Source organism: Hemiscyllium ocellatum, chromosome 19, assembly GCF_020745735.1.
Source record: "Hemiscyllium ocellatum isolate sHemOce1 chromosome 19, sHemOce1.pat.X.cur, whole genome shotgun sequence".
NCBI lineage: Eukaryota > Metazoa > Chordata > Chondrichthyes > Orectolobiformes > Hemiscylliidae > Hemiscyllium > Hemiscyllium ocellatum.
The window spans coordinates 16,454,168-16,470,736 of NC_083419.1; the positions used below are offsets into that span (position 1 = coordinate 16,454,168).

Sequence of the window (16,569 nt, forward strand, 5' to 3'; positions counted from 1 at the left end):
CTGCCCATTTGGATACAGAACTGGCTCAAAGGTAAAAGACAGAGGATGATGGTGAAGGGTTGTTTTTCAGACTGGAGACCTGTGACTAATGGAATGCCACAAGTATTGATGCTGGGTCCACTACTTGTTGTCATTTATATAAATAATTTGGATGTGAGCATAAGAGGTATAGTTAGTAAGTTTGCAGATGACACCAAAATTGGAGATGTAGTGGAAAGCGAAGAAGGTTACCTCAGACTACTATGGGATCTTGATCAGATGGGCCAATGGGCTGAGGAGTGGCAGATGGAGTTCAATTCAGATGAATGCGAGGTACTGCATTTTGGGAAAGCAAATCTTAGCAGGACTTCACACTTAATGGTAAGGTCCTACAGAGTATTGCTGAAGAAAGAGACCTTGGAGTGCAGGTTCATAGCTCCTTGAAAGTAGAGTCGCAGGTAGATAGAATAGCGAAGAAGGCGTTTGGTATGCTTTCCTTTATTGGTCAGATTATTGAGTACAGGAGTTGAGAGATCATGTTGTGGCTGTACAGGACATTGGTTAGGCCACTGTTGGAATATTGCGTGCATTTCTGGACTCCTTCCTTCGGAAGGATGTTGTGGAACTTGAAAGAGTTCAGAAAAGATTTATAAGGATGTTGCCAAGAAAAGTTTTGAGCTATAGAGACAGGGTTGAATAGGCTGGAGCTGTTTTACCTGGAGTGTTCGAGGCTGAGGTGTGATCTCATAGAGGTTTATAGAATTATGAGGGGCATGGATAGGGTCAATAGACAAAGTCTTTTCCCTGGGGTGGGGGAGTCCAAAACTAGAGGACATAGGTTTAGGGTGAGAGGGGCAAGATATAAAAGGGACCTAAGGGGCAATGTTTTCACGCAGAGGGTGATGCGTGTGTGGAATGGGCTGCCAGAGGAAGTGGTGGAGGCTAGTACAATTGCAACATTTAAAAGGCATCTGGATGGGTATATGAATAGGAAGGGTTTGGGAGGGATATGGGTCAGGTGCTCTCAGGTGGGACTAGGTTGGGTTGGGATATCTGGTCGACATGGATGATTTGGACCGAAAGGTCTGTTTCCCTGCTGTATTTCTATGATTCTCTGGCTCTGAATGACCAGTTATGTATATATTCGCAAATATCTCGAGTATATATAAATATCTAGAAAACAGTAACTGTTAATTCCACAAGTCTGTTATATCCTGATTTTTCTTCAATGGAACCTCCAAAAGGTTCCTTATATTCTAATGTCTGTGCAGAGAAGTGTAGAAGAATAATTTGTTCAGGTAAATTGCCGATATTCTATTTTCATTTTAAAAATGTCTATTGTCCTTACCAGAAGCAAATGCTATCAGTTTAGCAATGAGATATGAAGTTCTGTTCTCATTAGTTTTCTGATCTTGAATAGACTTTATGTTCTATTTATAGATATAGCATACAGATCATAACTTTGTTTATAAAATAAAAAAATACTGCACTTAATGTTAAATAATCTTATTACTTTGCAGGTCGTATGGGCAAAATCTTATAAAGTTGGATGTGCAGTTTCTGATTGTCCCAAAGGAATTAAATCTTCTGGATTTAAAGGACCGGGTTTAGTTTTTGTCTGTAACTATGCACCAGCGTAAGTGTTGTAGTTGTTTTTTTATAATTGAAAACATACTTCAATTTTGTTCATGTAAGAAGTGATTGTCTTTGAAATCAAGGTGATGTTTCACTGACTGTGGCAAAAGGAATCAAGGTGAAATCTGGGTGGGAGCCTTGTCATAAAGGAAGGTGGTTGTAAGTTTTTAATATCAGTCATCTCAACCCCAGGATGTTGCTGCAGGATATCTTCAGGGTAGTTTCATGAGCTAAACAATTTTCAGTTGTTCTGCCAATAATATATAAAGTCAGAAATGGGAATATTTGATGATTGCACAGTTAAGAGTGTCAACTTGCAATTAGTTGGCTACTTTGCTAACATTGAGTAAGACCTGAACAAAATTCAGGCAATGACCAATTTCAACAACAGGAAATTTAATCATCTCCCCTTGGCATGAGCAGCATTATCATTGCTGAATCCTCCTAAAATAATACCTTGGGAGTTACCATTAATCAGAAACTTAAATGCCCAGCCATATAAATACTAGGGAATACATGATATTGGGAATTTTGTGACAAGAACCTTGCCTGTAGATTCTCTAAGCTTGTCCACTATCTAAATGAGAAAGGACCTGAAACATGCGAAGGTCTAGACCCCTCTTAATGGGCCTTTTGGATCGAGATCAGTCAAAAGAATCAATGGAATGCGGTCTGTACAAAGCAAGATTATCATTTTAATAAAGTAAGACAACTTGACGCAATTCTGTCCAGCAACGTAGAGGTTAAAGCTTCGTGCTCCGTGTCAAAATTTTGCAATTACATTCGAAAATTACACATTATTTATATGTTTTTTGAGACAGCACAGCCTTAATTACAAGAAAAGATTGATCAAATGTAATAAGGTGACATGATTTACAGCAGGCTAATCCAATGATATTTCTTGAGAAACAGATTGACGCACAAAATCATCCCATGCTTGCTAGTGTAAGGTTAGTTCAAATACCAAATCACTGTCTCATGATTCATATTATGAAAACACCCTTGTTTTCTCTAATCTCACCCAACTCAGCAAAGTATCAGTTCAAGTTCACAGTGTCAAAGAAAATTCTAAAGCCATTTTGTTATTTTAAATTGAAAATCTATTTTGTGGTTAATAAAAATCTACATCTACTTGTTGCTTCTGACAACAGCCTAAATTCAAAATTTTAGATCCTCACATGCATTAATTTCACCAAAAGTGGCATCTCTGTATGCGCCGTCTACAAGATATACTGAAGGAGTTTGCCAAGAATATTTCAAAAATACCTTCCAAATCAACAAGCAACACAACCTGAAAATGTGATGAATAAGTGAAATGAATAAAAGAACATTGTTTTAAAAATTGATAATACTGCATCGTGATTGCCTTTTAATTGAAAAAGAATTGTTGATAAGAAGATGTAATAAGGTAATAATTCTGTGGCTGCTGTTCTGTCCCTAGCCATACCTCATAAAAATAAAGTTATTCCTATAAGTCAGTCATTAATTTATAACTGCTATTAAATCAAAGCATGCAATGTATGTAATCATTACAATTATTTAAATCATTACCCTTGAGTTTTTTTTATATAATGCAGAGGTTCAGAATTGAGCCAGTAAAAACTGTAATGAAAATATTTGATTTTGATTTCTTTATTCTTGAGCAATTCACAAAAAGGTTAGGGTTAGGGTTATTGGAACTCTTACATTGCTGTCATCACCTAAATGCAGAAGAACATGCAAATACGAGTAAAGTAGCAATATTGAAGAATGTCCATTTTTTTGACAACTAGATTGTCAAAAATTACTAAAAATTATGCTTAAAGGTCAACAGGCAAGCTGTTACCTAGCTTAGCATTCTTCAAGGTTACTCTTGAAGTCTCACCTGGATCTCTACGATCTGGTGTGTTTTATTAAATCTGTCAATCCATCCACCCAGTATAGACAGGATAGATAGAGATGTGCTTTTTCCCAGGGTGAAGGATTAAGTAACAAGAGGTCACGCGTTCAAAGTGAACGGTGAAAAGTTTAAGGGTGATACACACAGAAAAGGTGGAAGAGAGTTTTTTTGGAGAGAGGGGTGATGACAAGATAGTGACAAAGAAGGTCGCTCAATGTACATATGCTCTTTGTTTATCCTTAATTTCATTTCCTGTTTGTAATGACCTGATTCCAGTAGTATAAAGGACCCCTGTTACATGATCAATGGGACATATATGTTCTCAAATTTCAGGCGTAGTCAGCGGGATTATACTGCACGGGCATCATTGCAGGTGAAGTTGAAAGGTGCCTGGCCAGGCCAGGCTGGAGTGAACAGTGGAAGAGTTGAAACTGGAAGCCTCCATGAGGGAGGCTGACGTAGCTCCTGGATTATTGGAGGGTCAGGTGTTTGGACAGGGTGCTATGGAGGAAGAAAGCACTTCTCTAGTTTGGATATTCTACTTACTGTTGACTATAATAGATTTGAAGGGAGACCAGATATACCACATAAACCAACGATTTAAAGACTGAATTGAGGACATGTAGCTGTTCTTGGCATCAAGGGGCTTCAACGTGAGTGAACAAATGGTGTTTGCAATGGATGGAACATGTGTGGGAAGTCCTGTCAAGCAATACTGGGTAGAGGTACAGATGCTCAAAGAAGTCTGCAATGGACCGTTCAGCTTCTGACAAGGGCTTTGAAGGACAGCAGTAATTTAACACGGTTACAGTAAATGTTTTATGTGTGCAAGGCAGCCGAAACGGAACATTTCATTTATGTCAGCCCTGACGTGGTAAAGTTGTTGAATAATATCCTCCAATCCCTATTGATCAAGAACATGATATTGAAGGACAAAAACAATGAGAGCTGAGAACATCCATGCAGCGTTGAGGAGGCTTAATAATGACAGACCTCAATTATCTTTCTTTGAAGCACAAGATTATGTTATCCAAAACATGGAGAAAGACTGGATTCCTTAGACCAGGAAGTTGGCTACCATCAGGGATGTGACAGTGTGTGTAAATGGGAATGTAAACGTCATTCTGAAGAGGCAGGCAGAACAGAATGCTACATAAATCCTTGCTGTCTGATTTCCACAGTAGGCCTAATGGCAGACCCCATCCAAGGGATGCTGTTAAGAAATGATGGAATTGTGATCGGGCTGGGCAATCCAGATGAGATGTCCATAACCACCATTGCCATCAGGTAAAGAGACCCCATGGACCTTCGCTTCTGATCAGCTTTTAAACTTGATGAGCCTCTCACCAAGAGCCAGTTGAGGGGGTACCTTCTGAAAAGACTTAGTCTTACGTAGAGTGATAGAAACTTGCCGTACAAGTGTGTGTGAAATTTAGTGAGATGGAAACACTGTCTTCATTTACAAAGGGATGATAGGATCAACATTTGTTCCTTGAGCATCTAGGTAAATTCTGTAAGCTTGATTAATGCCTCTTCATTCAACCAAGTCACTGGTTTGTAAGGGTTGTAAATTCACTGACGGTGGTTCCAGTGATGCTTTTACTTGCTTGCCACTTCCTGATGGGGTTTGTCACTGTCTTTTTCAAGTCTTTCTTGTAGATGGCTCCCTTGGCAGTGCTAGCTGACCCAGTGGAAGATGAGGCAGAGATGGAAGAGGAGGTAGTGACAGTCAGCATGACCATTTCTGGTGGCTATCTCTGTCTCAGGAGACTTGGGGGCTCCTTCAAAACGAGGAGATGAAGGAGATGGACCTTGCAGAGAAGAGGTTAGGTTACCCATGGAGATTGCCAGTTTCAGCAACAAAATTGTTTACAAGTATGCTTGTAGGTGTCCTTAAACTGCTATTGTCATGGACAGTGGCTAAAGTGGAGAAGACATCTTAATCAACATTTTAAGGATGGATGTTGGTGGATTGGCGATGACTCAGAGGAGGCAGTCTACTTCTACTCACATGAAGTATGGGATGACTTTCAGTAAAAATTATGATTGGTTATTGTGATCTGGTAAGACAGGATTGTGAGGACAGATAACCATTAAAGATTCCTTATCTTAGGATCACACTGCATCACTGGGAGAAAGTCTAGAATTACCTGTAAAAGTCTTTGGAACGAGGTGTGATTCAAGAATGATGAGTCTGTACATCTCCCACATTGTTCTTGTGAGGATAATAGCCTGCTAATTGTCAGGCACTCAAGTCAAAGACTCAAGGATGCTCACTCTCTACCCAGAATTGAGGAAGCGTTGCAAGTTCTCAAAGGTGCAAAGTATGTCTGCAGTCCTAATTAGACTCATGGTTATAAGCAAGCTATCCATTCTTGAACAAGATATTGAAAAGACTGCATTCCACACAGGCACAAAGGGATGCTATTTGGACTTTGTAATGCCCCTGTCACCTTCATGTATATGTTGGATAAAGTTTTTGGCATCCTTCATTTCGTGTTTCTGGATGACTTACTCTTCTTCGACTTAACATCCAAGGAGACTCTTGTAAGTCTGCTTGGACTTCAGCAAATCTTTTGCCAAGGTCCCGTATGGGGGACTAAATAGTGAAGGTAAGAGCCCATGGGATCCAAGAAAATTTGGTTAACTAGATCCAGAATTGGCTGAATGACAGGAAACCAAGTTTGATGGTCAAGGGATGTTTTTGTGACTGGAAGCCTTTGTCCAGTGTAGTTGTGCAGTGATCAGTATTGGAACACTTCACTGTATGTAATATATATGTCAATTTAGACTGAATATAACAGGGTTCATGAGTACATTTGGGGATGATACGAAAATTGGTGGTGAGGTAAATAGTCAGAATAGTCTTAGATTTCAGGAGGATCGACATGGGCTCATTAATGGTAAATGGAATTCAATGTGGATACATATGAGATGATATGCTAGGGCAAGATAAATAAGTTGTGGGGATATATGATGAAAAAAAGGACCTTGGAAATCATCACGTTTCAGAGAAACCTTGGTGTGCATGTCCACCAATCCCTTAAGGTGGCAGGACAGGTACACAAAGTGATTAAGAAGACTTATAGAATACTTGCTTTTATTAGCTGAAGCATAGAGTTTAAGACATGAAAGTGTTCCAGAATCCACATTATGAGGGGAATGTGATGGCACTGAAGAGGGTGCAGAGAAGATTTATTAGGATGCTGCCTGGACTGGAGTATTTTAATTGTGAAGCAAGATTGATTGCGTGGCATTGTTTTCCTTGGAGCAGAAGAGACTGAGGGGGATTTTGATTGAGATATTTAAAATTATGAAGGGCAAAGATAGGATAGAAGAGAAACAAACTTTCCCTTTAGTGGGAAGGATGAGTGACTGGGAGGCATAGATTTAAGGTAAACAGCAGGAGATATGAGGAAAATGAAATTCACTCTGTGGGTGGTGGAAATCTGGAAGTCACTGCCTGTAAGAGCAGTAGAGGCAGAAACCCTCAACATGTTAAGAACCATTTATGATACCATGGCATATAAGGCCATGAACCAAGGGCTGGAAAATGGGATTAGAATAGTAATGTGGTTGTTTTTCACCAGCATAGACTAACTTGGCCAAAGAGCCTATTTCTCTAAGTTTGTGAAATCTAAAGACATTTTTATGATGCTGGATTCTCTCGAGCTGCACCAGAAGATCTGCTATGTCATCCTGATCAGTGCATATATATCTATGAGGAAATGTCAACCAGTTGTGATAAATATGTTGCACTAGAGTCATAGAGATATACAGCACAGAAATAGACCCTGTGGTCCAACCTGTCCATGCCAACCAGATTTCCTAATCTAATCTAGTCCCATTTGCCAGCACTTGGCCCATATACATCTAAACCCTTCCTATTCATATACCCATCCAGATGCCTTTTAAATGTTGCAGTTGTACGAGCCCCTACTTCCTCCTGTGGCATCTTATTCCATACACACACCACCCTCTATATGAAAACATTGTCCCTTAGGTCCCTTTTAAATCTTGCCCCTCTCATCCTAAACCTATGCCCTCTAGTTCTGGAGTCCCCACCCTGGAGAAAAGACTTTGTCTACTTATACGATCCATGCCCCTCATTATTTTATAAGCCTCTGAGGTCATCCCTCAGCCTCCGACTCTTCAGGGAAAACAGCCCCAGCTTATTCAACCTTTTCCTATAGCTCAACCCTGGCAACATCCTTGTAAGTCTTTTCTGAACCCTTTTGAGTTTCACAACATCCTTCCAATAAGAGGGAGACCAGAATCGCACACAGTATTCCAAATAAATAATAGGTGCAGGAGTAGGCCATTCTGCCCTTTGAGCCTGCACCACCATTCAATATGATCATGGCTGATCATCCTTAATCAGTATCCTGTTCCTGCCTTATCTCCATATTCCACTATCCTTGAGAGCTCTATCCAACTCTTCCTTAAATGAATCCAGAGACTGGGCCTCCACTGCCCTCTGGGGCAGAGCATTGCACACAGCCACCACTCTCTGGGTGAAGAAGTTTCTCCTCATCTCTGTCCTAAATGGTCTAACCCGTATTTTTAAGCTGTGTCCTCTAGTTTGGCACTCACCCATCAGCGGAAACATGTTTCCTGCCTCCAGAGTATCCAATCCTTTAATAATCTTATATGTCTCAATCAGATCCCCTCTCAGTCTTCTAAACTCAAGGGTATACAAGCCCAGTCGCTCCAGTCTATCAGCGTAAGGTAGTCCTGCCATTCCAGGAATTGACCTCGTGAACCTATGCTGCACTCCCTCAATAGCCAGAATGTCTTTCCTCAAATTTGGAGACCAGAACTGCACACGGTACTCCAGGTGTGGTCTCACCAGGGCCCTGTACAGCTGCAGAAGGACCTCTTTGCTTCTATGTGGCCTAACCAATGTCCTTCACAGCTGCAACATGACCTCCCAACTCCTGTACTCTGGCCAATAAAGGAAAGCATACCAAACGCCGCCTTCACTATCCTATTGACCTGCGACTCCACTTTCAAGTAACCATGTACCTGCACTCCAAGGTCTCTTGGTTCAGCAACATTTCTTAGGACCTTACCATTAAGTGTATAAATTCTGCTTTGATTTGCCTTTCCAAAATGAGTTATCAATTTCCTTAAGTAAAATGTGATATGGTATCCATGTAACAACAGGACTGTTCTTTATCAGCTCCATGACCTACGTGAGTTATATGCAGTAATATTCAAGGGATTATTAGCCACAAAATCAACAAGTTGTCAGCATTTAGGAGCAAGTAGCCATGAAAGCTTTATGACTTTACAGCACAGAATGAGGCAGAAATACAAGGCAAATTATGTCATTGTATAACTGAAGAGTTAAAAGATATTAGTATTAGTAAAGATTTGAAAAAAAATAGCTGTATTGGGGGTGATAAATCTCCCTTTCAGGTGAGCTTTATCCAAAGTCATTGACTGAGGTAGCAAAAGAGAGAGTGGATGGATTGGTGGTTGTCTTTCAAAATTCTCAATATTCTAGAAAGGCTTCTGTTGACTGGAACTAGAAAATGTAACCCCACTATTTTAGAAGGGAGGATAAGGGAGAGAGAAAACTCTAGACCTATTAGTTTGACAACTATAGTAAGGAAAATGTTAGAATCTATTATAAGGGATGTGATAACTGAACATTTAGAAAAGAATAGCAAAATTGCTCAGACTAACCATGCATTTATGATAGGGAAATCATGCTTGATTAATTTATTTGAATATTTTTGAGGATGGTACTTGCAACATAGAGAAAAGAGAACCAGTTGATGTGCTGTATTTGGATTTTCAGATAGTTTTTGTTTATGTCTCACAAGGAGGTTCATAAATAAAATTAGAGGGTGTAGAATGGGATAAATATTGCTAGAATGGATAAAAAAATTGGTTCCAGAGAGAAAGCATAGAGTAGGAATAAGCAGATCATTCTCAGGATTGCAGGTGAGGTATGCAAGAGTCTCTGCTACATCCACAACAATTCACAATCTAAATAAATTATTTGGATGTGGGAACCACTTGTAATATTTCCACTTGTAAAAAATAGAATATTTTTCACTCTTCTTTCTTCATACTTTTTATATTAAATATTAGGATTATGTAAGACCCCATTATCACTATTTGCATCATATCAACTTAAACATGGACCCTCAGCAGATAAATCAGTACTCCCCCAACTTGTTTTGAGACCAAAACATTGAACATATTCAAGAAGGACTTAGATTAGGTTCTTAGGGCTAAAGGAGTCAAAGGCTTTGGGAAGAAAGTAGGAGCAGAGAACTGAGTTGGATGACCGATCATGAACCTGTTCAATGACCAGGAAGGTTCAGTGGGCTGAATGTTCTTTTCTTACTCCTATTTTCTATGCTTGTACACCATTTAAAAGAACCACTGAGAGCAGCAAAGGCAATCTTAGTATATGTACACTTTACTATGTACTCTTAGTTGGGGCATTTGAAATAGTTGGGTCATGAAGGATATAGGTTCCAGATCTGACTGGAGACTGATGGTAAGGGAACCAACACAAAAAAAATGGTTTTACCTTCACCTCAGCAATTTACCAGTCTCAGATATATCTGTCCATGACAGTGTTAGTAGGACAAAATACTGTGCAGTCCTGATGCAGATAAAGTATTTGCATTGAGAATATTCACCATTATATTATCGAGGTATTACCATAGTGCTAAAAGGGATAGGTTTAGCAACTCAGCTTCTAATGAGACCTATGGAATATTGGCAATGGTATTTAGTGGGGAAGTGGTTGGCAGTGTAGTAATCCTGAGGCCAGGTTACTCTGGAGGCAATGACTCAAATCCCACCATGACAGCTGGTGGGATTTGATATAATCCACAATGGAATTTGAATTCAATTAATAAAATTGTGAATTTTTGAAAGAAATAAGTTTCACTGTTTAAAAATCTATTTGGTTACTAATGGCTTTTAGGAAGAGAAATTTTACACGTGACACCAATTTTTCAGCTGTGTGTTCAACTCTGAAATGCGAAGTAGGCATTCAGGCCACTCAGTTGTACCAAATCTCAATGAAGTCTAAAACCAGACATAACTCCCTTCCTGATAGTACTGTGAGCATGCCTGTACCCGATGCACAGCAGCTGTTCAAGATGCCAGCTCACTATAAAGTATGCGTACTCTTCCCGTGACAATAAATCACATGAAATATCCTGGAGTCCCCACAGTTTTTTTCTGTTTTATATATTAGTCTTTCCATATATTTTCCTGAAATACATTTTTTCACCTTATGGTTACCAACTATAAATGTTTGCTCTGTGTTAAGAGAGGAACATGTTTCTGATTTCAAAATTTTAGATTTTATTTCATTTTCTGTCTCTTATTTTTGATCTTCTTCACATTCCAACAGCTTTGTTATAAATCTGTTTTTGTGGTTTCCTGGTCAGCCAAGAATTCTCAGACCTTTCAATGCTCTGTCTTCTATTTTTTTTCTTATAGACTAGATTAGATTCCCTACAGTATGGAAACAGGCCCTTCAGCCTAACAAGTCCGCATCGATCCTCCGAAGAATAATTCACCCAGACCCATTCCCCTACCCTATATTTACTTCTGAGTAATGCACCTAACACTATGGGCAATTTAGCAGGCCAATTCACCTAACCTGCACATCTTTGGATTATGGGAGGAAGCCAGAGCACCTGGACGAAACTCAAGCGGACGCAGGGAGAATCTGCAAACTCCACACAGACAATCGCCCGAGGCTGGAATTGAACCCGCGTCCCTGGTGCTGTGAGGCAGCAGTGCTAACCACTGCTATTTATTTCTGTGATATTGTCTCGGGGAGCTCAATGCAGACTTTTATTAATGTTTTTTCAACTTACTATTATTATTAATAATTTGTTTTTCCAATTTCCATTTTTTTTACAGTGGAAATTATATTGGGGCCTTACCATATTCGTCAGGTACTTCTTGTGGATCATGCCCTAACAATTGTCGTGACAAATTATGCAGTAAGTTAAATATCACATTGTTTTCTTATGCCATTAGCTGCATTGAAGCTTTCACAATTGAAAAAGCTGACTAAGTTCAAGGCAATTCTGGGAAATTATTTTAACCTCAGCTGCAACTTACACTTGCATTTTTCCCTTTGTATTATTAGGAGACGTAAAGCGGGATGCTATCAGAAGTAGGTGCCTTATATTTCTAAATATTTTTGTTTGTTGTTAACATTGTTATAACAAAACAATTACATATTTTCTCTTCACCTTTTCGCAGAATACCCTAACTGGAATCCAAACTTCGGATCAGCCTCCATTTTCTCCTGTAACCAGCTGCTGCTATTTACCTCTATTATTATGATGTATGTTCTGCAGTAATTGCCTAAATTTCAGGGATTTTATTTAACCCTGATTTAGGCTGAGTGGATATAAAGTTCTGTGTTGCATATTCTCATTGTCGCTTTCTGTCCAACAGATTCACAAGTAATGATTTCATTGCAGTTTTCTGGTCAATTTCCAAGCTGGAATACCTGCCTTTTGCAAAGCTTTCTGTGTAGTGGACGACTTGAGTAAGAGAGACTATTTGAATGATAGGCAGAACTATTCAGAGGTGTTTCTATAAATTTAATGACCTTTATCTGCTCAATTGTTTTGAGTTGCCCAGAGCAGTCAAGAACTTTCTTACTTTGAATAATTAGTATTTAGCTCGCTAAGTCAGAATCTCTTCCTAAACATATTTCAAATGTATCACTGTTTTGTGGTGGATAAAGTTTGTTAAATATTCTTGTAAACCCAAGTTGTACTATAAGGAATGCAGGTTTGATTTTTTTCCATGTAGTTTTCTGCCACCTTGTGAAGTTGAATTACCAAAAAAAGAAAATTTATTCCAGTTCATCACTGTATTACAGAGAACATTTATAAGAAACCTTGCATGCCTTATGGATTATAATTTATGGCAGATTTTTGTTTATTGTTAGCTAAATATCGAGTTCCAATTAGTATAACTACTGATGAACTCAATATCAAACAAACATGAATATCAAAACTTCTGTGTTCTTTTTTCAATTAGCAGTTTAACTGATTTGTCAGGTTTTCTTTCAATCTGTTTAAAAACAATTATGGTGATTTTGCCTTTTTTTAAGGTATGTGTAGTACCAGCTGGCACAACATGCATTACCAAACCATTTAAATAGTGAGGTGTGCCATGTTCGTTACTACTCTTGAGTTCCTTTTTACTGTTGCAATAGGATTTCAGTTGACAGAACAAAAAATAGAAAATATTTGAAATATTCAGCAAATTAAGCAATTCAGTGAAGGAAAGAAAAATATTGACTTTTCATTGATGCTAAGTATTTTCAGCATTTTCTGTTCTATCTCAGATTTCCTCAATCCATAGTGTTAAAACATAATTAATACATAGTAGTTGCAGTTTAAAAGCACTAAAAATAAATGAGGGGAGATTTGTGGCTGTCATATTTTTTGTATGAACAGTGATATGATTTGATCCCTTTGCATACTGAAAACAAGCAACCCTGAAGGTATACATAACATATAAAAATATTATTTTTTGCAATTATGATATAACAGCATTAAACACCATGCTGGCAACTTACATGAAATAGTGTCACATGAGAACTGAAATATCAGTTGTGAGTTTCTCGCATGAAGTGGGGAGGAGAGGTTTCCTTAACTAGTTTTTATGAAGGATGTCTATTTTGAATTTCAACAAAAATTTTGAAAATTCCTGTGTCCTTTTAAATTGAGCGGACAAGATAAATACTTACTGTAACTCTTTTGCAGTTAAAATGATTTTCTCAATGAAAGGGGCACTTTAGTGTAAATCTCTAAATGCATTCCTCTACCCACCCACATCCCCACCCTGGCCTTTTAATCAATTGAGAGGGCAGGGTGGACTGAACACATCAATAATAACATATACTGGCATATTGCAGTGAGAATCCCTTTGCTTTTCTTATTCAGCACTTACACAGTTTCAAAATAAGAAATTGCATAGTTACTTCATGGAAACCTTCAAATGAAATATACGAACAAGTATAGGAGGAACTAACTTGATCTATGCAGATTCAAAAGTTCTGATCAATGAAATATTTATCTAAATTAATTGTTTCCTTACATTATTTCCAATACTAAAATTCTATTTTACAGTGGGTGATAAATTTTGAAAATAATTTCTGAAGTACTGGTGGCAGTGTTAATTTTGTTGATTATTGAGTTATTGAATTAGGAGTTATTGAAATAGGAGTTATTGAATTGGTCATCTGTTATACGTTTCTCCCAAAAACTAGGAGAAGTGTAGGCATCACAAATGAAAATTAGGTGCATTATAAACCCAATCCAGTATGATCCATTTTACCGAATGTTAAAATTACCTTGTGTCTGTACATTTTACAGTTCCATCTAAAATAACTTGTGTTTGACATTTACTATGTTTTAGCTTATTTTGTATAGGATAAAAAACATACTTATTTACTTAGGAAAATAAAATTATCTGTTTTTGGAGTTTGCAGATAGATAATTAAATCAGAAAATTCCCAGAATTAATTCTCTGTAATGTAAAATTCAGTGATTGTAAAATTCAATACATACTATAATTGTTAATAAAATGCATATTCTTTGTTAGTTATGAAGTCAATTTTTCAGTCTTAACACACAAAACAACTATACTTGTAATGGATCTGGTTTCAATCATTCCAATATTTATTCTCACTCTCTTAAATATCTCTTCCACTGGATCTCTACATTTTTTTTCCATAAATTGTCTCATTAATATCTCAATTTGCTTCATACCATCATACTGTCCATCTGAACATGCTTTCCCTTTGGTGCGTTTCCTGTCTGAATTTGTAAAAAGCTATCTCTAAAAGTTTTTCAGTTCTGATGAAAAATCGTCAACTCTTTCTTCTTGGATCTGTCTGACTCGCTTGTTACTTCCAGTATTTTCTATTACTTCAAATTTCTAGTTTCTGTAAATATTTTTGTTTGAACCTTTATAAAACTTCTCAAGTCACTTCCCCAGTTCCCCACTGTTCCCAATTATTAACTCTTAACCATGGTCTCATCAGTTTTCAAGCCCGCTGCTAGTGAGTTAATTCCTGCAACCACATTCCTGCAGTATTATATTTGGAATTTACATCTCTAGATATAATTTAAATATAACCGTAACTTTGTTTTAAATTCTACGAACAAGAAAGCAAAGCAGTGGTCTACCCACCACACTGCCTGATCTTATAGTCATGATTTGGAGACGCCAGTGTTGGACTGGGGTGTACAAAGTTAAAAATCACACAACACCAGGTTATCTGATGAAGGAGCAGCACTCCGAAAGCTAGTGCTTCCAAATAAACCTGTTAAACTAAAACCTGGTGTTGTGTGATTTTTAACTTTGATCATATAGTGTCCATTCCAGACAGATTATATGGGAACCCCTACATTTTTAGCATCAAGGACAGCAAAGAAGGTTACCTCGGATTACAATGAGTTCTTGATCAGATGAACGAAAGGGCTGAGGAGTGGCAGATGGAGTTTAATTTAGATAAATAAGAGGTGGTGTATTTTGGGTAAGCAAACCTTAGCAGGACTTACACACTTAATGGTGAGGGCCTAGGGAATGTTGCTGAACAGAGACCTTGGAGTGCAGCTTCATAGCTCCTTGAAAGTAGAGATGCAGGTAGATAGGACAGTGATGAAGGCATTTGGTATGCTTTTCTTTATTGGTCAGAGCATTGAGTACAGGAGTTGGGAGGTCATGTTGCAGCTGTACAGGACATTGGTTCGACCACTTTTGGAATATTGCGTGCAGTTCTGGCCTCCTTCCTATTGGAAAGATGTTGTGAAACTTGAAAGGCTCAAAAAATTTACAAGGATGTTGCCAAGATTGGAGAATTTGAGCTATAGGGAGAAGTTGAATAGGCTAGGGCTGTCTTCCCTGGAGCGTCGGAGGCTAAGGGGTGACCTTATAGAGGTTTATGCAATCACAAGGGGCATGGATAGAGTAAATAGACAAGGTCTTTTTCTTGGGGTGGGGAAGTCCGGAACTAGAAGGTATAGGTTTAGGGTGAGAAGGGAAAGATATAAAAGAGACCCAAGGGACAATTTTTCATGCAAAGGGTGGTGCGTATCTGGAATGAGCTGCCAGCGGAAGTAATGGAGGCTAGTACAATTGCAACATTTAAAAGTTACCTGGATGGGTATATGAATAGGAAGGGTTTGGAGGAATATGGGCCGGGTGCTGGCAGGTGGGACTAGATTTGGTAGGGATAATTGGTCGGCATGGACAAGTTGGACCAAAAAGTCTGTTTCCGTGCTGTATGTCTCTATGACATACAGCACGTAAGGAAGCATATGTCAGGTATAGACAGGATAGATCGAGTGAATCCTTAAAAGAGTATAAAGAAAGTAGGAGTATACTTAAGAGGGAAATCAGGAGAGCAAAACGGGGACATGAGATAGCTTTGGCAATTAGAGTTAAAGAGAATCCAAAGGGTTTTTACAAATACATTCAAGACAAAAGGGTAACTTGGGAGAGAATAGGGCTCCTCAAAGATCAGCAAGACAGCCTTTGTGTGGAGCCACAGAAAATGGGAGAGATACTAAATGAATAATTTGCATCAGTATTTACTGTGGAAAAGGATATGGAAGATATAGACTGTAGGGAAATAGATGGTGACATGTTGCAAAATGTCCAGATTACAGAGGAGGAAGTGCTGGATGTCTTGAAAGGGTTAAAAGTGGATAAATCCTCAGGACCTGATCAAGTGTACCCGAGAACTCTGTGGGAAGCTAGAGAACTGATTGCTGGGCTTCTTGCTGAGATATTTGTATCATCGATAGTCACAGGTGAGGTGCCGGAAGACTAGAGGTTGGCAAACGTGCCACTGTTGAAGAAGGGTGGTAAAGACAAGCCAGGGAACTACAGACTGGTGAGCCTGACCTTGGTGGTGGGCAAGTTGTTGAAGGGACTCCTGAGGGACAGGATATACATGTACTTGGAAAGGCAAGGACTGATTCGGGATAGTCAACATGGCTTTGTGCGTGGGATATCGTGTCTCACAAACTTGATTGAGTTTTTTGAAGAAGTAA

General features: G+C 38.6%; 1 protein-coding gene across 1 annotated transcript in view; it reads left to right on the forward strand.

Moving 5' to 3' along the window:
* The window catches only part of LOC132824637 (GLIPR1-like protein 1), a 31,470-nt gene extending 19,189 nt beyond the window's left edge, over positions 1–12,281 (forward strand). The window contains exons 3-6 of the mRNA XM_060839259.1: positions 1,500–1,615; positions 11,399–11,481; positions 11,631–11,657; positions 11,747–12,281. Coding sequence (XP_060695242.1) covers positions 1,500–1,615; positions 11,399–11,481; positions 11,631–11,657; positions 11,747–11,847 — 327 coding nt within the window. The 3' untranslated portion in view covers positions 11,848–12,281. The remainder of the gene's footprint in view (positions 1–1,499; positions 1,616–11,398; positions 11,482–11,630; positions 11,658–11,746) is intronic.
* Positions 12,282–16,569: the final 4,288 nt, after the last annotated feature.